The sequence below is a fragment of the Xyrauchen texanus genome, chromosome 24 (genome assembly GCF_025860055.1).
Source record: "Xyrauchen texanus isolate HMW12.3.18 chromosome 24, RBS_HiC_50CHRs, whole genome shotgun sequence".
NCBI classification, from domain to species: domain Eukaryota; kingdom Metazoa; phylum Chordata; class Actinopteri; order Cypriniformes; family Catostomidae; genus Xyrauchen; species Xyrauchen texanus.
The window spans coordinates 33,751,220-33,776,658 of record NC_068299.1 but is presented as its reverse complement, the minus strand read 5'-3'; the positions used below and the strand labels follow the sequence as shown (position 1 = coordinate 33,776,658).

The 25,439-nt window shown below is 38.5% G+C and overlaps 1 protein-coding gene across 3 annotated transcripts in view; it reads right to left on the bottom strand.

The window, feature by feature from the left end:
- Nucleotides 1-25,439, bottom strand: part of LOC127618218 (protein delta homolog 2-like) — a 58,450-nt gene continuing 33,011 nt past the window's right edge. For all 3 annotated transcript variants that reach the window (XM_052090552.1, XM_052090553.1, XM_052090551.1), the window contains exons 2-6: nucleotides 20,058-20,140; nucleotides 7,745-7,841; nucleotides 7,042-7,172; nucleotides 6,812-6,956; nucleotides 1-2,399 (exon numbers count right to left, since the gene is read on the bottom strand). In XM_052090552.1, coding sequence (XP_051946512.1) covers nucleotides 1,601-2,399; nucleotides 6,812-6,956; nucleotides 7,042-7,172; nucleotides 7,745-7,841; nucleotides 20,058-20,127 — 1,242 coding nt within the window. In that variant the 5' untranslated portion in view covers nucleotides 20,128-20,140 and the 3' untranslated portion in view covers nucleotides 1-1,600. The remainder of the gene's footprint in view (nucleotides 2,400-6,811; nucleotides 6,957-7,041; nucleotides 7,173-7,744; nucleotides 7,842-20,057; nucleotides 20,141-25,439) is intronic.

Sequence of the window (25,439 nt, the reverse complement as noted above, 5' to 3'; positions counted from 1 at the left end):
CTTGAATACACAGAGCTGTAGAAAAAATACACATAAAAAAAACAAATATACATTTTACCAATAAATTACATAAATAAATTATATTTACACTTACAAATACTGTTGTTTATGTATAATTATGTATCACAAATCATTCCCATAAAAGTATTGATATTGCTATCTATGCTTGGAAAAAGCATCGCAGCATCGTTCCCATTTTTTAAAAGTATGTCATAAAACAGTAAATACTAAAAAAATAAAATAAACTAACTTGGCATATAGTAAGTAACGTTTAAATATTTTATCATTTGAACACTGTGACAACTCCAACAAATGAAATGCTTTTGGCAAATCGTTAGATTAGTACATCTGGAATTAAATTGAAGAGCTTCTCTAGTAATGTGGCTTGATTATACTATATACATACAGTACATAATTTGTTTAACGCATTGTGTTTGTGTGTGAGTGCTTTTTCATTATTTTACATGCAGCCCATGTAGTGCTAAATTCTCTTTCAGTACAGAGTGACCTCATATCAACAAATAGTTCCCAAGTAGCGTTTACATTAAAGTCAACTCGAAATTTGCAACTGATATTACTTATGTCATATTTCAGAGTGACACAGGTGATTCAACTAGAAAAGGTCAGACAGGACTTTATTTTATCTATCAGGAATTGATTGTATTGGGAAAATCGATTTTTATCATGGGAGTTTTAATAAACCTGGAGAAAGCTATCTGTTATCATTCCCATTCAACTTTAATTGACTTAATATTCCCTAAGCAGTCTGTGCCTCATTAGTGGATTTAATTAAAATAGTTTGGTTCTTTTGTTTAGTGTAATCCCTCTGGATTATCACCACCAGTGTCCAAAGACGAACTCTCTTGTTCATCTGTACTGTGTATAGCTTGCGAGTGACCGCTCATGCAACTGGTCATCGAGGTGAAAAGTAGACTTTTTACTTCATCAAACACAATTGCGCAATCTTATTTGTAGGTCGTAGCAGCACTTGATGCTGGCGTTGAGCAGCGCGTCACAGCTTTGACGCAAATCAAGTGGAAGCGGTACAGATCTCAAATCCATTTGGTGTCAGAGTTTGGTTCGATCATTTTGTGCGAAAGTGTTCCAAACTTGGGTGCGCACCAGTGAACAGCACTTGAAAAGGTGGCCTGGTTCATCTGAACTCTGTTCCTAAACTGCAGAAGTGAATTGCTATTAATGAAGTGTATTTTGCATGTTTACATGCTCCCGCTCACACTGCAATTCTCATAGCTGCTTGTGTTTGTTTAAAATGCCCTCATGCGGCAACTGGCTTTCTTTGCATCTCTCCGTGCATCTGTTACAAACAAACGAAGTGCTTTTCTGTGCATGTAAAGTTTTGGAGGTAAATCCAAAAAGACACCAACATAAATAGAATAGTGAAGCTAGTGTCTTCTCCTTCTGTGTCATTACCTAGCAACAGTGATAAACTGCTGTTGCTAGTATTCACATTGATGGCGCAATCATACTGCGGTTCGGACCCCAAAGTACAATGTGAAAAGAGACCAGAGCGGGCAGAGGAAGAGGGTGGAATCAAACGCAAGTGTTCAGACTATGTAGTCGAACCAAGAGTGACAGCACCTTAAATGATGTCCGTGTTTAGCCTCTTCTTCTCAAGCTCCGATGGAGCTGGAGTTTCGAGAAAACTGATCTTGCATTCCTGTTGAGCAGGAACAGAGTGCTGCCTCTGTGTGCGACATCGGTGGAATGGGTAATGGTGTGTGGGGGGTGGTCTACACTGGCAGCGAGCAGATCGGTCCTGGCAATGTCCACATAGCACCAGACCAGCTGTTAGTGCCACCACTGCCAAAGTCATGCCCCCCAACACCAGCAGGATAATGAGCTGCAAATCTGACAGTCCAGCAGCACCCTGTTGAGTCACCACCTCCTTCACTGAAATTTTTAAGAGGTGTCGCTCATCACCATTAGCGGTTGTCCCTCGAGAGTCATTCCCTGGAGGAGACTTACTCTGGGTAACACTGTCTTGCCCACCCCTTCTAGACCCATCCCTATTTGGAGACACCGCTGGAGATCCCGTCTCCCAGAGGGGAATTTCGCAAGTCCTTCCAGTGTAACCTGGAGGGCAAAAGCATTGGAAGTTTGTGACTCGATCTACACAGCGTCCTCCATTGCGGCAGGGCTGGCTGGCACAGTCATCCTGGTTGATGGTGCAAAAGCGGCCGGTGAAACCAGCAGGACACAGGCAAGAAAAGCGGTTCACGCCATCCAGACAGGTGGCACCATTGGCACAGGGACGCATTAGGCAATCATCCATGTTGGTCTCACAGCGAGGCCCCGTGAAGCCAGCCAGGCATCGACAAGACAATTCTGGAGCGTAACCACCCAGATCCTCACAAAGACCACCGTTCTTGCATGGGGATCTGAAGCAGTAAACAGAAGAATATTAATCTGTTATACATGTATAAACAGTACAGTATATATCATTTATGCCTAGAATAGAGTACAACAATCAATCAATCAATCAATCAATCAATCAAATTTTATTTGTAGAGTGCCTTACAACAGCCAAAAGGTGCACAAGGCGCAGCCTGGTTCTGGAAGTAAAAATCCCATTCATTTTTGCCATAGGCAAATTAGTTTTTACAGATAACCTAAAAACCTTTAAACGCAGCCCTACCGTGAGCTTAGAGGTTTTTAATCTATGGTTTGCTTCTGTTGAAGAAATCATGTTTAATAGCAGAATTGCTGGTGAAGAGCTACACTCTCCATGTTTCTGAAGAGAAACAATCAACCAGTCAGTAAAGTCTTTTGTCTTTTTGTCCGATTTCCAAATACGCTTTTGTTTTAAATCAATAATTGTAATGTTCCCTGCAAATACTTCCAGAACCAAAACAGCTGAAAAAGTGGATGGGCACTGTAATGCCAACAATATTTGACTGTTTTCAGACAGGTTTCCTGAACACTCAACCCCCCTCTTTTTTTCCTTTTTTTTTTAAGAGCTTAACAGTTGTGGTCACTATGAACTTTCATTGTATGGAATAGAGCTACATGAAGATTCTTCAGAAATTTTCCTGAAAGTTATTGAGCATGTGCACATGCACATTCTTCCACCGATTATGCTTATAAGCCAATAAAGTGTAAAGTGATGTAAACGCCTTACACAGTGTACTTTTATCAGGGTAACGGGTCATAAATGGTTTCCCCCCAAAAAAAGCGATTACCACAATTTTGTGTTGCATATAAACACCTTTGCCGGCATTCTTACCCGTGTATCCAATGTGCGCAAGTGTTGTACGCATGCCTGTTTACGTTATGATGTCGAAAGCAGAAAATAATTGAATGATTTCAAGTCTCATGTAAACATGGTACTTTTGCATTGTAAGATTTTATAAATAAGCTGTATTTTGGTACTTTGCAGTGTATTGTGCGCATGTAAACACACTCAGTCGTACTGGTTTGGAACGAAATTAAGGTGAGTAAAAGGTGACAGAATTTAAATTTTTGAGTGAATTTAAATTTGTCAATCAATTCAAGCTTTAAGGTTGACTATCTGTGTTATTAAACATGTAACATGATGCAGTAAACATAAAAAAGAAATGAAAATGTTATATATCTATCATTTAAGCCTGTACTTCAAGTGCTAACAATGTTTTAAAGGCAAAGTCAGCCTCTAGTGCACCGAAGATTCCGAACAATCCCTCCATTATTATTGGTCAGCAAACAGATAGTCCTGCCACAAAATCACACCATTGGCTGAGTCAGTGTTGCTGTGTCAGGCTGGTTGGGATGCTCAAACACTTTTCAGGGAATCAACCTATTAACATTAAACTAGGTTGGAGAAAATGTTTTAAAGGGGTCATGACATGGGTTTTTTTATTGTATTATTATGTTCCCTTAGGTGCAATTATAGTATTAATATATCTTTTTTTAAGAAAAACTTTTAAAATCTAGTGATTTATGACCTTTTCCCACCCTGTTTCTCATCCTCTGATTCAAACAGTCTGTTTTGGGGGCGTTTTCCATTTAAGACTTCAGTGTTAACGCCCACTGTTATGATTGGCTAACGTCAGTGCCTATGTATCAATTATTGACGCCCCAGCCAGAACAATATGCAAGTAAACTAAGTAAAAACACTGTGATTATTCATAATGAATGAAATTGCGCTTTAAAAAGTAGTTTAAAGTTTAAAATAGATTACTTACAGTTTGCGTCAGTCGTTGTTCCCAGAATAGTCGGCACGGACTTATCTTTGAGCAACAGTTTTCTGGCAAAGCCAGCATCATATTGAGATTTGTTCTCAAAACAGTCATCCTTAAAATGTACAGAACAAGCGCTTAAGTTAACACTGCCGTGACTGGAGCGTCCGCAAAAAATAAACTGCATCCATTTTTCCCTGACGTCTGGATCTTTCGGCAGCTTATTCAGAGGTTTTGTTTGACCACAGCCAGGAACAGCACATCTGTGTGGCATCGTAATTTTCCTGTGCACAAGTAGTCTCTGTCAGAGCTCGCTGTCCATCGACTGAACACTTGTGAGGCGCACGGCGATACTGAAATGAGCGTAGCTGTCTTGCGCTTAAAGCGTAGTTATCTTGTGCTGGAGGCGGTCATATGCAAACGCTGTTACGTCACTTCTAACCCGACACGTCACTTCTAACCATGAATCCAGAACGAGCTGTATTTTGAGCTTGATTAAATAAATGATTCGTTTAGAATGGGGAGGACGTCTTAAAATATTAAACTTGCAGGACGTTTTAATGATACAAAGACCTCTTATATACCAAAAGATCAAGGCAAATTTGGTTTCTCATGTCATGACCCCTTTAACAAAAAAGTACTATAGGTAATTGTACAGTAGACTGCACAAGCTATGAAACATTTCATGTAAACTAGCAATTTTGTAACTGCTCCAGTCTGTGGTAATATCATTACCCTGGAAACCACTCAGACAGTTTGTTTTGGGAAGAGCAGCAGGGGCTGAATTGCTGTGTGTCAGTATTAGCAAGCTCTTACAGGGCCTGTAATGAGCCCATTGAATTACATGATTGCCCTCTAGAGGCTGCCAATTGACCAGGCTGTAGTGTTGTCTGTGCCAGTGTGTCTGAGTATGAGTGCCTCTAGATTGATTAAGGATCACAGTTAAAGAAAATGTTTATTTAAAAAACGAATATAATTATTTCTCATAATTCTGAACCCATGTCAAATCATTATACTTGCTATGACTCTTCTATAAAATAGGATTGAATTTTGCTATGTTGAACTTAACATAATGCATGACTTAAAATAAAAATAATAGGAATTAGGGCTGGTAAAAAATATAGGATTTCTGAATAATCACGATCTTCATTTGAACAATCTCATATCCATTCTTGAATTCCCAAAATGTATCTTTTAATATGCAAATTTAAAGGAATATTCCGGGTTTGATACAAGTTAATCTCAATCGACAGCATTTATGGCATAATGTTAATAACCACAAACATATATTAGTCTCTGCCTTCCTTTTCTTTAAAAAAAAATTAAAATCAAGGTTGCAGTGAGGCACTTACAATGCAGAGTTTATTTTTTGGAGGGTTTAAAAGCAAAAATCTTTTGCTTAATTTTATAAAAGCACTTACATGAATTCTCCCATTAAAACGTATGAATTATTTGAGCTGTTAAGTTGTTTAAATTTGCATTTTTACACTCATTTTAAGGTTTTAGGGTTTGTTGACATTACATCATCATGGCACTTAAGTTGTTAAATTGGCTATAATTGTACACACAAAAATGTTGTTGTAATCAATATTATTCGGCAAATGCTGTTGATTGAGCTTAACTTGTATTGAACCCGGAACATTTCTTTAAGCACAGAGATCATTTCACTGCGTGTTGAGAGTCACATTTGGCTTGACTTGTTCTGTGTAATGTTTGTCCAAAGAAGAGATCCACGCAATCCATTTGTCATTGATAATGTCTCTTTAAATATCCATTCTGTACTTTACTGTGTTATTGATCAAAAATAACAAAACAGAAAACATTTAATTATAACAAAGAAGCCGGAATGCTCCTCTTTCATTATTATTCTCTCAACCAAATCAAAATGCGGAACTGCTGGTTTTCTTAAAGAGACAGTACTATTTAAGCACTTGTTCTACATATTGGTGTAAATATTCTTAAATAGTCCAAATTGTACATGTAAACAATAAACATGCATGCCTAACAGTATATATTATATCATATTTTTTGGCTACATGTTAATTGTTTATACATGTTAATATAGCCAACTTTCTACCGAAATAATAAAAATGACAAAAAAAATAATTCTACAATTAATGTTGCAATGTACCAATTAAAAGATCCCCTGCCTGTATAATTAACAGCATTATTCTGTTATAATTGTGCATTTCACAGCCTGTTTTTTAGTTGATGGAAAAACGTCATAAATTCTATATATATATATATATATATATATATATATATATATATATATATATATATATATATATAGAATTTATGACGTTTTCTATAGTTATATACAGAAATGATGTTTAGCCTTTGGTACACATCTTTGGTTTTATGTCAATTAAGATGTGCTTGAGCCTTACCGATGGTGCAGTCGGGGTACATAAAGGAAGAAAAGGTTTGGAAACACTGAAATAGACTATGCCAGAGAAATCTGAATTTACTACACTTTGATGAAAGAATACAAAGACAAACAGTATTCATTGGAATAATGTGCACCAATGAATCATGCACAATAAGAGAAGGAACATGTATTAAAAGGGTAAATGTTTCTTATTGATTTTATCATATTAGATCCTGACAGTTATTACAATATTTGAAACACTCACTTAGTCTTTTGGCAAGGCCCTGTTTTCAGTTCACAGTTCCGTCCATGAAAGCCTTCAGTACACAAGCAGTTATATTCCCCTGACTCATTCAAGACGCAAGTAGCACCATTCTGACATGGCTGCTCTCTGGAGCACACATAAATGTCTGCGAAAACAAATCAGTGCTGTCATGGTAAACATTTTGTTGTAGATAAATCATTTGCCACTTAAAATCATGAACAGTGAATCACCTTTGTCGCAGAATCGCCCCGCCCACCCATCCATGCAGGTGCACTGCCAGGGCTGATGACAGGTGCCATGGAGACAACCGGGCATCCGCACACAGTCGTCACAGCGTGGTCCACCCCACCCCGGATCACACCTGCCACAATGTTCACAATGGTGTTAAATCCTTTTACAGTTTCGATATGCAGTAAAGTAAAACTATACAATACAGGGCTGTGTTCACTATAGCAAATGCTAAATAAATGGTAAATGGTCTGCACTTTTATAGGACCTTTTTAACCTTAGCTGTATTCAAAGCGCTTTACACCCATTCGTACACCTAGCCTGCCATTGGGAGCAACTTGGGGTTCAGTGTCTTGCCCAAGGACATGTGGATTCATGTGTGCTGGGAATCGAACCACCAACCCTGTGTTTAGTGGCCGGCCCACTCTACCACCTGAGCTACAGCTGCCCCAAATACTAAATAACTGTATCTGTTCCAAAGATGATACCTGGATGCTACTCATATCCAATCTTTTGAGGTTGTGTCTAAATTGTTGCATACTTCTGTTTGAATAGCTTATTGTGGGATAGCAGATATTTACATGGGATCTCTATTTAAAAAAGTAAGCAGTATACAACACAGTATTCAGTACCTACAATTCCGAACACATTTATTATAAACCTGCAACGTTTGCCAGATATTTTGACCTTAATGAACCGGCTCACCTGCAGTCACCATTTTCAGCACATTTTCCGTGGCCAAGTTCACACATGCAGTTGCTGGCTGAGGGCGTTGGAGCGGTTTCTTCCGGGGAAAATGAAACTGTAAAGAGAAGTGTATATTTAATACAATGTTTGATACATCATGCTGATCTTCATATATGTGCTTTACCACATAAAGTATACTGCTACTCAAGACCACTTTTATGATAGTTAAAGTACAACTTGATGGTGCATGACTGTGGAAGAAAAATCAAGCAAAACAAAACATAACCTGAAGGCTTACTTTTATATTAACACACTTTGTAATTTGTTAGTTCTCTGCAAGATAATTTGTAACCATGCAAGCACTGGTAATGATGATTGCTCTATTCAGTTAGTAAATTAGTCCTTTAGATCCCATAACAAGCTCTGACTCTTCTTAAAGAGGATGCAGCTCTCATCTCTGCGATTGGTGTCACTTTCAACAACTTATGCAGCATCATGACTATGGCGAATAACTGCTTTAGTTATTAAAATAAAAGAACGGTTAATAATGTCCTTTTAAAAATGACAGTACTCCGTGCTAAGGGGTGGGTGAAATACTAGTTGCAGTGTTGCCAGATCTTGCAAGAGAAACAAGTACAAATACAGTATAGCTGCTAGCAGCGATACTGGGTTCAAGCCAATTATCGGCACCATGAGCAGCAAAATAATTTTTGTGACATGTTTTTGGTTATAATCCGATGAACAATGTATGAGGAGTTAGAAAAAGTTAATTTTCAATAATAAAAAAACTGATTTATTTTAAAATTATAAAAAATAGCTACTTCTTAGAATTTTTGTCCAGTATGTGGCGCTGTTCTGAAACTGCTCAGGTAGTATCTGGGCATGATGGTTATCAAGCAGGAAAGCGTTCAAGAGCTATAAGCCAAAATAGCCATTTTTCTATGTCCTGACCAGTAAGGGGCAGTACGTCAGAATGGACAGTCTAGCAGGAGTTCGAAAAAGTAGGTTTTCAAAACATTTAAAAATGGCGGACAGGAAGTGTGCTTGATCATGATATAATTGGTATCATTGTTCTCGGTATGAACCACAGAATTTATCAAGACCAGACTCATGACAGTAGGCAAAAGGAGTCAATAGCTATACCATTTTTAGAAATAGCATTATACTTTTTGACCACAAGGGGGCAAAACTCTTGAAAGTTTTTGATTCCCTTCAGAGCATGGTGCCAAAGACACATACCGAGTTTCGTAACGATACGCCAAGTCGTTCGAAAAATACAGCATTTTATGTCAAAATTCAAAATGGCCGACACGTTGGACTCACTATACCCCATTGAATCTAATGAGACCAATTTGATGATTTTATGACAAACTGTTAAGAATTTATAAGCAAAAATTCGCTTTTTTCATATCCCGTGAAGAGTAGGGGGAAAAATGCTGCAGGTAACCTCATGTTGATGACACGTACCAAGTTTCATCCCAGTCCCTCAAAGCATTGCGGAGATGCAGCCTCAAGTAAAATTTTAACCGTTCTTCATCGAATTCATTGAAGTGCCATTCGAAAATGGTATGGTTTATCAAAATTCTGTGAATATTGTCATAAGTGCCTCTAGATGATGCAGGCCAATATTCGTGCAAATCGGACAAACGGCCTAGGACGAGTTCGAAAAAGTAGGTTTTTCAGAAAATTAAATCGTGATGGATCCACTTGAATCGTCTTGAGCCAAGGAATCAGAGGTAAAAAGAATTATGTTTCTAGGACTCACAGTTAAAAAGTTATTAACATAAACATGAGTGCAAATTTTGGCAGTTGGTGGCACTAGAGGGTTTGAAGTAGAGATGCCAAATTTGCTGCGGTAACAGATCAGACTGTCCTCTATCTGTGTGTCAAATTGCATAACTTTCCTGCAAGTGGTTCTATGGGCTGCCATAGACTCAAGAGCAGAAGAAGCAGAATAATAATAATAATAGGAACACTAACGAACACAATAGGCAAGCCACTTGCCACATCAAAATAAGCTATTAAAGTTTTTGGATTAGCCATGCATGTACAATATATGTAGTAAATATATATAGTCATTAAAAAAGGTCTTCATTCACAGAATGCAACATCCACAATGGGCATTTAGGCAAAGAAAGGTGTGATGCAGCACATGGATCATTAACCAAAATTTACTGTGATAAACCCTTTGACCCATGGTTTCATGAAGAAATTGTCAGAACCAAATTAACCGGTTATAACCGGTTACCAGCATTTAAAAATAAAGTTTTCACTCCTGAAAAATTGAAAATAACCCCCGCCCCCCTCTTTCAGTTACATTCTGCATGAAATTTCATTTGTTTTCAGTTTTCATTTATTGAACTGTTTTTAGTCTCTGACTGAAATGCATATGGTGTTATCTTACCTGAAGAAAAGCTAATATTTATTAGCTATTCTATAAGCTATAAAAAAAATAGTGGCAGTCAAAATCTACTTTCAATTCAACTATTATTGTAACTGTTATTTACATCTGCCTGTCTGTCTGTTAGTACCATATCAACTATTAGTACCATAGCAACCACTCTGAACACCTTTTCTGCAACTATCAACAGCTTAGTAATGCTAAGTACACAAGGTTTAACTGTTAAAGTTCAAATCTCTCTTCAAACTGCCAGTTTTCAAACTACTATCTTGTTTCATAAAATCACATTACTATACTATACCTATATTTTTGCATAATGATCTTTACATTGCTTGTTGGACGTATCTTGTCAGTTTCCTGGTGAAATGAACACTACGACAAACAATTACTTTTATTCACTTTCAACCAGATCATGAGGAACTATTGGTTAGGTTTAGGGTAGGGGGGTAGGTAGATTTGTTAACCTTAAACCTAATCTGTTTTTCATCTCATATTTGTTTTTATGACAATATCAGTTGGGTTTAGGTTTAATGTAGGTTCTTAGGTTTTGCAGAGACACCTACAAGTAAATCATTTGTAGGTTGATTTCCCCAAAAAGAGTAAACATTGTGTCTCTGTAATGCTATCAAAATATTACTATATGTTTGTTTGAGCATCCCGACCAGCTGGAAACAGCAACATTGGCTCAACCAATGGCATGAGTTTGAAACGGGACCATCTGTTTGCAATGGCAGGCGGGGAGAGTGTTCAGGATACCTGCTTGAAAACAGGTATTATTTTTGCAATTCCATTTGTTGCCACTAGCGGCGAAGAAATACACAATATCTTTAATTTTCCATTTGCTCCAATAAGATTTGTGCCAGTACAGTGCATGTTAAACAACTCCTTTCATTACTCCATCAAGGTCAATCTGTCAAATCAGTCAGTGAGAACATGGACAGTTTATCCACATTGCTTTTTCATATTTCATCTTCTACATGTATTTTTACATGGGAAGTTTTATTCTGAAGATTAATAATACAGTAAAGGATTGATTTAGCCTTCTTGGCTTTTTGGGTTTTGCACTACGGTGTATGCATGTTATTGCAGGGTGTGTAAGTGTGTGTTGGAGGCCGGCCAGGAAGCGCATGTGTCTGTGGTGATGGGCACGAGGGGAGCGTGTGGCGGGAGGAGAGGAATGTTCTCATGTCTCCGCCCGTATGAGCTTTGCCCGAACATCACAAGAATTCACAATCACCCAGGGCCCAACCCCTACATGCCTCTAAACAGCACACAAAAGCCAAGTGTGCTTACAGCGAGCTTGTTACATCACATGTTTTATCTGGAGGGTTTGTATATTTTATACATGCAACGTGCAACACTACATCCATAACAGCCAGGAAATTGCACATACAAAATAGAACTGTTCCAGTACAACAGTTCTAAACATCCTTAAAATAAGATACATTTACTTGAGAAGCAAAATTGTGAAAGTTAATAAGACTTATTTTCATAGAATTTGACTTGAATGAAGTTTATTTTTCTTACCTCAGATTGTACCAAATTGGTATTTTTCTTGTTGTAGGCATAAATATACTGTAACACGTTAGTGAGGTTTATTCTCACAATAAAAAAAAAGCCATTTGACAATAGGAAACATAACTTCAAGATTCATTTTCAGTAAACAACACTTGCACTGAAAACCCTAATAAGTTGACTTTACTCAACTGATTGAGTAAACCAATTCCCTCAGTTGAAATGAGTAATGGCATTTCCAAAACCTCTATAATTAAGTTCACTACACTTGGTGCTAATATTGAATAAACGTAACTATTTAAGTTAAGGTAACTAGATGCAAGTAGACTTAACCCAGGTTTGCTGTTTAAATATTTTTGTTTCAACGTAATTATTTTAGTTGAATTGACTCAAATTGATATTGTACAATTACAGCTCAAGTAAAGGAGATTATAATTGATTTTTATGTCAGTCATTAAATGTACTTAATTTACTTAAATGTACTTAATATACTTATTCAATTGCACATGCACAAGGTAAACTGAAATAGAGTTAACAGGGTCCAATTTGATTAAAGAGAACACAGATTATCCTAATGGGGACAAAACAACATAAATAATTCTACAAAGCATTAAAACCTCTTTGAATTCTTAATGAGAGCTATTTAAAGTCCCCCAGATGTTCCCATTGACTGGAAACATAATTAAATCATTCAAGTGCAAGAGATTAAGGCCTATTCCCCATAGTCTCAATTGTGTACTCAATACTTTGAGTTATTAACACTTAAAATCTTAAGTTTATAGACTTTTAATATAAATAAGTTAATGGAACATAGATATTTAAGTTATGTGTCCGAAACTTGACATATGAAGTAATGTTTAATTAAGACTGCTTGATTTTTCCAGTAAAGACAACATTAGGCTTTCCTACACCATTTAGATTATTTATGTTTTAGGAAGGTTTAGATCTTGTTATTGGAAAACAAGACGAAAATGCTGATTCAGAGTTTTTTTGCAGAGCAGTGTATGAATTTTTAGAAGTCTGTTTTCCTCCAATCATGTGTCATCACTAAATCATGTTACAATTTCCGATAGGAACTGGTATGTGAGACGCAATACATGCATAAACTCATACTCATTCACTAGTGCTGGAATGGGAGGCATTTTCCATTGAATCTGGCTGACTGGAAGACCAATATTCTGGTAAACAGATAGGGCCTTGAACAATGCATGCCCGGCTTTTTTTCGCTATCAGTGGAACAGCTGAAAAGAACAATGTGTTATCTGCTGGTGCAACCCTGAACACCAGTATGAAACATAATCTCTTCAATGCAGACAGTTGAGAAAGCCCAGGATTAGCTCTAAATTGAAGCAACATTTAAAAACAAATAATCTGGTGTCACAACAAACATTCTTGTTTTACAGCTTAATAATATAAAGAGGCCTATTATAGAAGAATTGTAAGCTCTTTAGGTAAATTCAACTTTGAATTGATGGCTTGCCCTCTCAATAACATTTACATTCTTAGCAGATGCTTTCTTACCAAATACACTTGAAATGCATAATTCAAAGCTGAACATTTTACATGCATAATGGGATATTCAGGCTTAAAACAATTTCCCTTTGAACCAGAGAGAACTATAATTTCTGGCCAAAATATAAGCACATATATAAAAAAAACATCTGCCAAAACTTCAAAACTTGCTGCTTGCGTACTACACGGATTGGGAGTTGTTTGGCAGGGAAAAGAGAATAAAATTTTGAAGGATCAAGCCGTAACAAACTCAGATGTTTGAATCATTGCTTAAATCCAGAATGGACAAATTGAAAAACATCTTACAATCTAAATACTACACATTTTAAAGAAAGAAGGTGTGTGGGTGTGAAAGCAGGAGAGGACTAAAGCAAACAGAAGTCTGATCTGCTTAGGGTGCTGGCAGACAGATGTGGTACAAATAAACTTCCCTTCCCTCTCATTTCCTTTGGATTTGGTGGGATTTTACAAAAAAGAACAGTATTTTGTATAAGGAATTATGCATAATACATTATACATTATAGTAATTATAACCAATTATCACGATGCAACAATGTCATTTTCCACCCCTGGATGTGACCTTTACTAATAGTCTGCACAGAGAGACAAGCTGCACCATAAAGTTCCTCTGTATTGCTCCTTGAATGCAACATGATCACATGGAATGTTTACATGTTGCTTCTTAATGTTCCAGTAACCTGATATCTAACCCATTATGCCAAAATACTGACACGCATCACCTCCCATCAGACATTTTTGCACCACTTGTGTGTTTACATTTTTCTGTGAAGCAACAGACAGCACTTTAAGCAAATGCATTCGCAGAATCAGTGTAAAGTGTGATTCGGAGGTTACATTTTTCCTCTAATCTTAAATATTTACTCCACTGATGGTTAGGTTTAGGGCAAGACAACTTGCTTTTGGTGCCCTTCTGTGGCCATTTCCTTCTGAAACATTTGGTAAGATATGGAGAGAACATGTTTTCTTTTGCCATCTTATGATACAGGATTGGCTCCACTTTTGCTAGAAGTTTATATGGAATCATTAAAGAATGGAAAGCTTCCGCCAACCATGACACAAGCCCGGATCAGTCTGATTCTTAAAAAGGACCAAGATCCAAGCGAGTGTAAAAGTTACCGTCCAATTTCCCTGATACAGCTAGATGTAAAAATAAAATGCAAAAATCTTGGCTAACCGATTAAGTAAAGTTATGACATCTCTTATACATATAGATCAGGTGGGGTTTATTCGGGGCCGTCTGATAACTTTAGGCTTTTCATCAATATCATGTGGTCAGTAGCCAATGATCAGTCTCCGGTCGTTGCCATCTCACTTGACGCTGAAAAGGCGTTTGATATGGTAGAATGGGATTATCTTTTTAATATTTTGAAAATGTATGGGTTCGGGAGTACATTTATTGGTTGGATTAAGACTTTATAGACAACCTGTAGCAGCTGTACAAACAAATTGATTAATTTCAGATTATTTCTTTCCTCATTATTGTTCTGTCTTGCCCTGGAACCATCAGCAGCCACGATAAGAAAGGAGGATGATTTTCCAGGGGTGACGGCAGGAGGCATGGCGCATAAGCTTCTGCTTTATGCAGATTATATTTTATTATTTGTCTCTGACACTACTAGATCTATGCCTTCCTCTACAGAATTATTAATTCAGGGTACAAAGTCAATTGGTCTAAATCTGAAGCTTTGGCTCTGACAGCGTACTGTCCAGGAACGGCTTTCCAGCATGTCGCCTTACAGTGGCCCAAACACGGCATTAAGTATTTGGGTATTTTATTCCCAGAAAATGTTTCTGATTTAGTCAGTGTTCATTTTGTCCCATTAATAAAAAGGTTTTCAAACGATGTGGGCAGGTTGGCTTCATTACATTAATCGATGATTGGGAAGGTTAATGATATTAAAATGAATTGTATTCCAAAATGTAACTACCTGCTACAATCTCACCCTGTTGATGTCCCCCCTCTCTTATTTCAAGCAATTTGAAAGAACAGCAAAGTCCTTTATTTGGGATGGTAAGTGTCCCAGGTTGCATTTAAATATGTTACAAAGGATTGACAAAGTTGGGCTAGGCCTACTCAAGATTTTGTTTTATTATTATAGAGTGGTGGTGCCGTAGTGGGCTAAAACACTGAACTGGTAATCAGAAGGTTGTTGGTTCGAACCCCACACCCACCACCATTGTTTCCTTGAGCAAGGCACTTAACTCCAGGTTGCTCCGGGGGGATTGTCCTTGTAATAAGTGCACTGTAAGTCGCTTTGGATAAAAGCGTCTGCCAAATGCATAAATGTAAATGTAAATGTATTATGCATTCGATCTCAAACATTGGTCTCATTGGTCTCTTCCTTCTGAAAGAGCCCCTCCCTGGTTTGGTATTGAACAGGATGTTCTTGCCCCTATTTCGCCGTTGCAAAGACTCTCTATCAAACTAATTGGAGAAGTTAATTCACACCCTGTTATTTAGCATGTACAAAATGGACAAAAGTGTCTAGAATATTTAAATCGGACATTTATTTAAATGTTGCCTCGAACATATGGCAGAACCCATGATTGTGTATCGGTTAGTCCCCTTTCTGCTGTTCAGAGTGGATTGGGAGGAGTGTTTCTGCACTCGGTGGCCTATATAAGAGTGGAGTGTTGAGATCACTTGAAAATCTGGTTCAACATTTTGGGATCCCCAGATCTCAGTTTTATAGGTATTTACAACTGTGCCACCTGCTTTGTACTGTTTTTGGGAGTAGCACCCCCCCCCCCCACCCCCCCCCCCACACACACACACACACACACACACACACACACACTCACACACACATAGTGTATTACTCTCTGTTAATTCAGAGTCTGTGGGATGGAGCTTTAACTTCTCTCAAGAGAGTATGGGACAAAGACTTCAACTTGGAATTGGGGGGGAAGTGTGTGGGCTAGGATTCTTAAAGGGTGCATCTTATGCAATTCAACATTTTGAGTAGATTTTATTGGACCCCCTCTAGATTGTATAGGCTTGGTCTTAAAGACACACCCACCTGCTGGTGATGCCAATAGGAGGATGGTGACATAGCCCAAGTTTTTTTGTGGTGTGTTGAGGTCCAGAAATTCTGGCTGAAGGTTCAGAATTTTGTGTCTGATGTGGTAGTCACTCGGGTTTCGTTTTGCCCCAGAATTTATTTTCTGAGTGATGGGGTCGGTCATTGATGTGGGGGATAGTCATATAGAGAATTGGGTTCTGACCTGTGTGATGATCAGCAGGCAGGTTATTTTGAGGGGTTGGAGGTCAGCTTGTGCATCCCCATATCCGGAGTTGTGCACAGTTGTTGGGGACGGTGGCGGCTTATGAGGAGGTGTCATCAGGTGGACGGCGTGTTTTGGATTGGTTTATCCGCAAATGGGGCCGGTATTTGGAGTTTTTGGAAGGCTCTCAGGTGGGATGTGGAGAGAGTTGTATGATATAGTTACTGTGATTATTATATGTATGTATGTATGTATTTATATATATTTACTTATGTTTGACCACAGGGTTGTTTTTTTGGGGGTTGGGGAGGAATGGTTGTGGGGTTTAATTGTTGATTATGTATATATATATATATATATATATATATATATATATATATATATATATATATATATATATATATATATATATATACACACATATGGTAAGTATTTATATATATATGTTTTGCATTTCTTTGTTATTTTTTAATTTCATCCTAAAAAAAACTAAAACCTAAATTGTCCTAAAATAGGCTTAATTTTCTTTTCTTTCTTTTTTCCCTTTCTTTTGATGTTGGGGTCAAATATGGCACAAATATGTTCTTGACAGGTTTTGTGAGATTCACCCAGACACCTGCTGATTTGATCTGTCATGTGCTGATTCAGCAGACCTTGATTTACACTTTAAAAGCATGAGAGGTCTGCCAGTAGCCCATAGTGATAATTTTGATTGTTAGCAATGGCTGAGTTGCCAACAGCTCACGTAGTTGCATTTCCTGGAGTTAAGTGCTTTAAGAGTGCTCATCATATGCAACAGGTGCTGCGACTCCTAAAGTCTCTGTGGTTCACCTCTTGGGGGGATCTCGATCAGAAAACCAGAGTGATCTAAATTTATTCACACCATGTAACCCAATATTGTCTCTATAGAACCCATGTGGCCACGCTCAGCGCCTTGGTGCCAGTGAAACATGCAGGTATGGGTTTCCCCTAGATTTTAACCCCAGACAGACCGCACACTCCCCAGACCTCGGAGTGTGTGTGTCTAAGCTCTCGTTTGGTAGTAGGTGAGTGTAAGAGAAGGCCGGTCGTATAGAGGTAACCTGATCCCTGTGAAATGAAGGATCATTCAGTCCCAGTATGCACTCAGCCATTTGCACTGCTAGAAAAACATTTTGCCTGGACAGACAAGCAAGAATGGATTATGATCCTATGAGGGCTTCGGTGCACTAGGCTCTTTGAAGACCCCTGTTGTTCAACTGCGAGATGTAATTTCCAAATAACAAGAAATTGCATCACAAATATGAGAGAGAAAAAAGTTTAGACTGCAAGATATAGTCACAAAATAACACATGAATCTTAATGACACAACAATGTACCATGACTAGTTGTCTATACAACTTCAAAGCTGCTATAAATTGTTAGTATTTTTTGTCTTGTTGTCCAATAAAAATATCTAAACATCCTTATAAAAGTTCAATTGAGAAGCATAATTGTGCAAGTTATTAAGAATTACTGTTTTTCCTTAGTAAGGGGTTATGCTTAAAAAATTGTCAATAAGGTAGGAAAAATACTGTTAGATGAAAATTGTTTAAATAAATATTAGATTTAGTTGCTGTGGCTTGTTTCCAGGTTTCGGGTCTCCACTGACAGTCAGAGGCCCAGGGGGACTGACCCCATTGGCCAGCCTGTAATCCGTCCTTGCAGACAAGTACAGATCATGTGTTTCCCCCGACTCTAACTGCAAACCCAATGGGCACTACTGACATTTCCTCTGGTTTACTTAAAGGCATAGAGGAAAGGATTTTGGTCACTGACCTTTGCCCCAACACGCGTATCAGACACACTCTGTCTCACAGATTTGTCACATTCTCTAACCAGATGAGAATTTCACAGCTGAATACTCAAGAGACAGATCAGCCACAGAGGAACCATCAAAGGCCTCTGATAGTGAATTTATATAATCTATTCACCTGGATTCTGTTGCAGTGCAGTTGGCAAGAACTGGTTGAGGAAATTAATAGCCGATGCGGCCAATCTTTTGATTTTATCAACATTTGGCAAATCCATAATTAATATGCCAATTCCTAGATACAGTACCTTTTGGAAATGCTCTGTACTAGTGTTAGATGTGTGCTTTGATCTAAATTTAAACGTGTTATATACTGTAACTAATGTCATCTTACTGCATACTACATGCATATTTTAACTTTGACATGTTTTAACTTTTTATATTTTAAGATTAAACAGTAACAATTATATTAATCTTCACTTTGCTAAGGGTTTATGGAGGGACTTATTAATGGATAATAAGCCATTAACAAATGCATAATAAGTTACTGATATGTTGTTTGAACAACATTAACAAAAACTGAGATTTAAAAACAATGTCCGGCTGAGTTCGGAATGACATATAGACGCATATGGCAGAAGTAGTAAGAGTAGTATCAGTCATTTTCAGCAGTAATTTTCAATGCAATACCTCATATGTTATAAATGCTTAATAAAACATATTCAACATTAACATCCTATGAAAATGTACTTTATTTTAAAATGTACATGCAGTATATGAAGAATTAGTTAAAAGTTGCCAACATTAGAGACCTATATACATAAAATTTAGAATAGTTGAATGGTCATCAGGTTTTAGTATATGATACTGTATTTGAATGGGCATGAAAAGTGTTTTACAGAGGACTTTAGGTAACTAGGGCAAGGTAAATTGGGACAGCAGTCAGAATAGCACCATTCTTTTGATATTAATGTGCACAAGGAAAGTGACAACACAAATGATTCATGCCATTACAGTCATGAATATAAACACAAAGTGGACTGTAGCAAAATTATATTATCCCTATTTTTAATCTCACTATAATAATCTATTGTTGCTGCACTGACATGAGTATTTTGTTTTTATTAATATACTGTTTTTTAAGCATTTATAACATGCAAGTTAAAATACATAGTTTTTGGCAAGAATTACATGAAAGTTGCAATTTTTATTCATGTTGTTATAACCGCATACTTGATTTATAATGCATTTGTAAATGGGTTATTAGTCATAAATTAGCCCCATTATAAACCCTTTATAAAAAGGGAACATTTATGTAAAGTGTTACCTTATTAACAGTGTCCAAACCAAGTGTGATATGCCAAGTATGCCAAGATACACCATTGTCTTTCCAAACTGCTGTGCCAAGTGACACAATCACAGCAGATATTTCAAGTTTAATGTACAGTAATGAGGAGCAGGATTTTCAGCCATGAGATTTCACAGTGGATGGGGCTACCCCACATGACACTGCAGAAATGTCCAAACAAAATGTCCTCTTGTTCATTGACTGATGCAGTTTTGGCTGGTTTGCACAAAAACTGAAGATTCATTTGGAGTAGGTAGCTATTGTCATGTTGTCACTAAAAGAGCTAAAATAAGCAGATAATGGGATTTATTGGGATGTAAGTCACAAAAGAGTTGTTAATCAGAATTATGTAATGTTATCGTTGATTTGTTATTTGCATATGCAGTTGTCATATAATTATAATAAACTGTAGAACTACTACTGTAAAAATAGCTGTGAAATTACTGAAACTAGTGGCCAGGTGTATATTACAAATTCATAATAAAATGTTTAAGGTGCATGAAATTTTGTTTGTTAGTTAGGGGGGAAATATATTTACCTTGGGCTTCACAGTTCTGTATTAATAGCATACAGCAGCAACAGAGCAGCAGAACTTCAGTTATTTTCATGGTGCAGGGCAATCTGAAACAATAAAAAGGAACACAGGAATTGAAGATTACAGTTTACATATATTATGAATGTATACCAACTGAATATAAATATCCATATAAGGGACTGATAAAGGTCAGAAAAGAAGGCATGCTATGTGTTGGCCACCAATAACTTCAAACATGATTCGGAACTGGCCAGGATGTAGAGCTTGGAACACTTTTACACTCCCCCCAAACATCAAACAGAGTGAAACCTGACCACAGAACAGCCAAAGATCACCCACTTAATAATTAAAACCCCTATGTGAATCTTTCATGTGGACACTTACAACAGGACTGCACCACTCCCACCCAAATTTGTTTACCTATTTACACAAGTTCCAACTATCTATGGACACATATGCTGAGACGAGCACTGGCACAAACTGTATTGTCATGGCACTTTAACTTTAGGTGAATAAAGTAATACCATAAACGGCTCATTACTGTGGCTCATTTTCTAGTGTTTGTTACATAATAACATAGCAAAAACCAGATTTTTGATAACGTTGCAAATGTATTAAAAAGAAAAAACTGAGGGAGCTCAGCAAGTGAAGATGCTGACTATGACCCCTGGAGTCGCGAGTTTGAATCCAGGGGTGCTGAGTGACTCCAGCCAGGTCTCCTAAGCAACCATATTGGCCTGTTCGCTAGGGAGGGTATAGTCACATGGGGTAACCTCCTTGTGGTCGCTATAATGTGGTTCGCTGTCAGTGGGGCACATGGTGAGTTGTGCGTGGATGCCACGGAGAATAGCGTGAAGCCTCCACAAGCGCTAGGTCTCCTTGCTAATGCGCTCAACAAGCGAAGTGATAAGATGCGCGGCTTGATGATCTCAGATGCGGAGGCAACTGAGATTCATCCTCCACCACCCAGATTGAGGCGAGTCACTATGCCAACATGAGAACTTAGAGCATATTGGGAATTGGGCATTCTAAATTGGAGAGAAAAAAGGGGTGGGAAAAAAATGAAATATCACATTGACATAATTATTCAGACCCTTTGCTATGACACTTGAAATTTAGCTCAGGTGCATCCCATTGTCAAAAACGAAGGGGTCTGAATACTTTATGAATGCATATGTATATATGTATATATATATATATATATATATATATATATATATATATATATATATGGAAATGCATGGGGCGGTCCATAAATGCTAAAATATGTGGTGTTTCAAAAGATGTAAATTACACATGTTAAAATTATTTTATTATTTTTTTAGTATAATAAGGTTTCTTTGTCATGTCACAACGAAGTTATACTTATATAACATTTATATTGGATATAACTAAACACAGATAAGTTTAATAAATTATTTTAACACAATAACGTCACATTAGTGCATATAATGTTTACGTCTTGTGGCTATACTTTTTCAACTGTATTTTAAATTTTACAGACTGGCCCCATTAACTTACAATAATCATGATTTTAGCTTCTTATAAGTAAATAAGAATCAGAATGAGCTTTATTTCCAAGTATGCATACACATGCAAGGAATTTGTCTTGGTGACAGAAGCTTCCAGTTTACAAACAATACAAGACAGCGATAACAAAAAATAGACTAAAAATAAAAAGCGAATAGAAAATATAAGCACATATAGAAAAGTAACGTCCTCTCACTTTCAACTGCTTTTATTTTCAGCAAACTTAACAAGTGTAAATATTTGTATGAACATAAAAAGATTCAACAACTTAGACATAAACTGACATGTGACTAACAGAAATGGAATAATGTGTCCCTCCCTGAACAAAGGTAGAAAAAGTAGAAGTCAGTATCTGGTGTGACCACCAGCTGCATTAAGTACTGCTGTGCATCTCCTCCTCATGGACTGAAGCAGATTTGCCAGTAATTGCTGTTACCCCACTCTTCCACCCAGGCACTTGCAAATTCCCGGACATGGGAATGCTCAATTGGATTGAGATCCGGGCTCTCCGCTGGCCATGGCAGAACACTGACATTCCTGTCTTGCAGGAAATCACGCACAGAACAAACAGTATGGCTGGTGTCATTGTCATGCTGGAGGGTCATGTCAGGATGATCCTGCAGGAAGGGTACCATATGAGGGTGGAGTATGTCTTCCCTGTAACGCAAGCCTTGAGATTACCTGCAATGACAAGTCCGATGATGCTGTGACACACCGCCCCCAGACCATGACGGACCCTCCACCTCCAAATCAATCCTGCTCCAGAGTACAGGCCTCGGTGTAACGCTCACTCCTTCGTTGATAAACGCGCATCCGACCATCACCCCTGGTGAGACAAAACCATGACTCATCAGTGAAGTGCACTTTTTGCCAGTCCTGTCTGGTCCAGCGAAAGTGGGTTTGTGCCTATAGGTGTTACCGGTGATGTCTGATAAGGACCTGCCTTACAACAGGCCTACAAGCCCTCATTCCAGCCTCTCTCAGCCTATTGCGGACAGTCTGAGCACTGATGGAGGGATTGTGCATTCCTGGTGTAACTCGGGCATTTGTTGTTGCCATACTGTACCTGTCCCGCAGGTGTGATATTCGGATGTACCAATCATGTGCAGGTGTTGTTGCATGTGGTCTGCCACTGCGAGGATGATCTGTCCTTCCTGTCTTCCTGTATCGCTGTCTTAGGCGTCTCACAGTACAGACATTGCAAATTAATGCCCTGGCCACATCTACAGTCCTCATGCCTCCACAAGCTCACGCAGATGATCAGGGACCCTGGGAATCTTTCTTTTGGTGTTTTTCAGAGTCAGTAGAAAGGTCTCTTTAGTGTCCTAATTTTTAAAACTGTGACCTTAATTGCCTACCATCTGTAAGCTGTTAGTGTCTTAACCATTCCACAGGTGCTTGTTCATTAATTGTTTATGTTTCATTGAACAAGCATGGAAAACTTTGTTTAAACCCTTTACAATAAAGATCTGTAAAGTTATTTGGATTTTTACAAAATTGTCTTTAAAATACAGTGTCCTGAAAAAGGGATGTTTCTTTTTTTGCTGAGTTTATATACTCAGTTTTAACTGTTCATGAGCTGTATAGCCTGAGGGAAAAAACTGTTTCTGTGCCTGACGGTTCTGGTGCTCAGTGCTCTGTAGCACCGGCCTGAAGGCAACAGTTCAAAGAGGTAGTGGGCTGGATGAGTGGGGGTCCAGAGTTATATTTCCAGCCCTTTTTCTCACTCTGGAAGTGTACTGTTCAGGGAGGTCAGGGGACAACAAATAATCCACTCAGCTGTCTGAACTGTCCTTTGTAGTCTTCTGATGTCTTATTTTTTAGCTAAACCAAACCAGACAGTTATTGAAGTGCAGAGGACAGACTCAATGACTGCTGAGTAGAACTGTATCAGCAGCGCCTGTGGCAGATAGAAGTTCCTCAACTGGTGAAGGAATTACAATCTCTGCTGGGCCTTTTTCACAATGGAGTCAATGTGGGTCTCCCACTTCAGGTCCTGTGAGATGGTAGAGCCCAGGAACCTTAATGAATCCACTGCTACCACAGTGCTGTTCAGAATAGTGAGCGGGTCAATGTTGGGGTGTTCCTCCTAAAGTCCACTCTCATCTTCACCTTTTTGAGTGTGTTCAGCTCCAGGTTGTTTTGACTGCACCAGACAGACAGCTGTTCAACCTCCCTTCTGTATGCAGACTCATTGTCATCCTGGATGAGGCCGATGAGAGCAGTGTCGTCTGCAAACTTCAGGAGCTTGACAGAGGGGCACCTTGGCAGTGCAGTCCTTTGTGTACAGGGAAAAGAGTAGTGGAGAGAGCACACATCCCTGGGGGGCACCAGTGCTGATCGTACAGGTGCTGGATGTGAATTTCCCCAGTCTCACTAACTGCTGCCTATCTGTCAGAAAACTGGTGATCCACTGATTGATAGAGGTAGGAACAGGGAGTTGATTTAATTTAGTCTGTAGGATAGCTGGGATGATGGTGTTGAAAGCCGAACTGAAGTCCACAAAAAGGATCCTTGCATATGTCCCTGGTCTGTCCAGATGTTGCAGGATATGATGCAATCCCATGTTGACTGCATCATCCACAGACCTGTTTGCTCTATAAGCAAATTGAAGGGGATCCAGAAAGAGTCCAGTGATGTCCTTCAGGTGGGCCAACACCAGTCTCTCAAATGACTTGATGACCACAGACATCAGAGTGATGGGTCTGTAGTCATTAATTCCTGTGATTTTGGGATGATGGTGGAGCGTTTGAAGCAGTGTGGAACTTCATACTGCTCCAGTGATTGTTTAAGGTCTGTGTGAAGATGGGGGCCAGCTGGTCAGCACAGGATGTTAGACAAGTGGGTGAAACACCACCTGGGCCATGTGCTTTCCTTGTCTTTTGTTTCCGGAAGACCCGGCACACATCCTCTTCACAGATATTAAGTGCAGGTTGAGTAGCAGGAGGGGGGAGGAGGGTGGTTGCAGGAGGTGTTGATGTTTGTGTGAGGTGAATGTCAGAGCGGGTGTGGGGTGTGAGACTGGGCTTTTCAAATCTACCCACACATCTAAAACACATTCAGGTCACCAGCCAGTTGTTGATTTCTTACAGTGTTGGGGGATGGTGTCTTGTAGTTAGTAATTTCTTTCAGGCCTCTCCACACTGATGCAGCTTTGTTAGCTGAAAACTATTTTTTACTTTTGAGTAGATTTCTTTAGCCACTCTAATCCTCTGATGAAGCTGCCTGAGTTTAGCTGTAAACCATGGTTTGTCATTGTTGAATGTTAAATAAGCCTCAGTTGGAAAGCACATATTTTCACAGAAACTGATATATGATGTCACACGGTATATGTGAGATCGTCTAGATTGGTTTCTGCAGCTTCATAAACACTCCAATCAGTGCAGTCAAAGCAGGCTTTAAGTTCTAGCTCTGCTTCATTTGCCCTTTTTCTTTACAGTCCTTAATAAAGATTTAGCTGATTTTAGTTTCTGCCTGTAGGTCAGAAGAAGATGAACCAGACAGTGATCAGTCCCAAAGATGCTCTAGGGACAGATTGATATGCATCCTTTAATGTTGTGTAGCAGAGATCCAGTATATTTATGTCTCTGGTGGGGCATGTAATGTGCTGTCTGTATTTTGGCAGTTTGTGGGTGAGGTTAGCTTTGTTAAAATCGCAGAGAATAATAATAAGTGAGTCTGGTTATTGTTGTTCCATGTCTGTGATCTGATCAGCCAGCTGTTGCGAATGTGATGCTTGCGGCATGAGACAGAGAACTGTTTGAAACTGTATGTGCAGCGCTTATGGGTGGGGGTGCATCTACTGTAGTAGGCACGCGCGCCACTTTCATAAAGCCTCCCGCTCGCGGCGGGGTG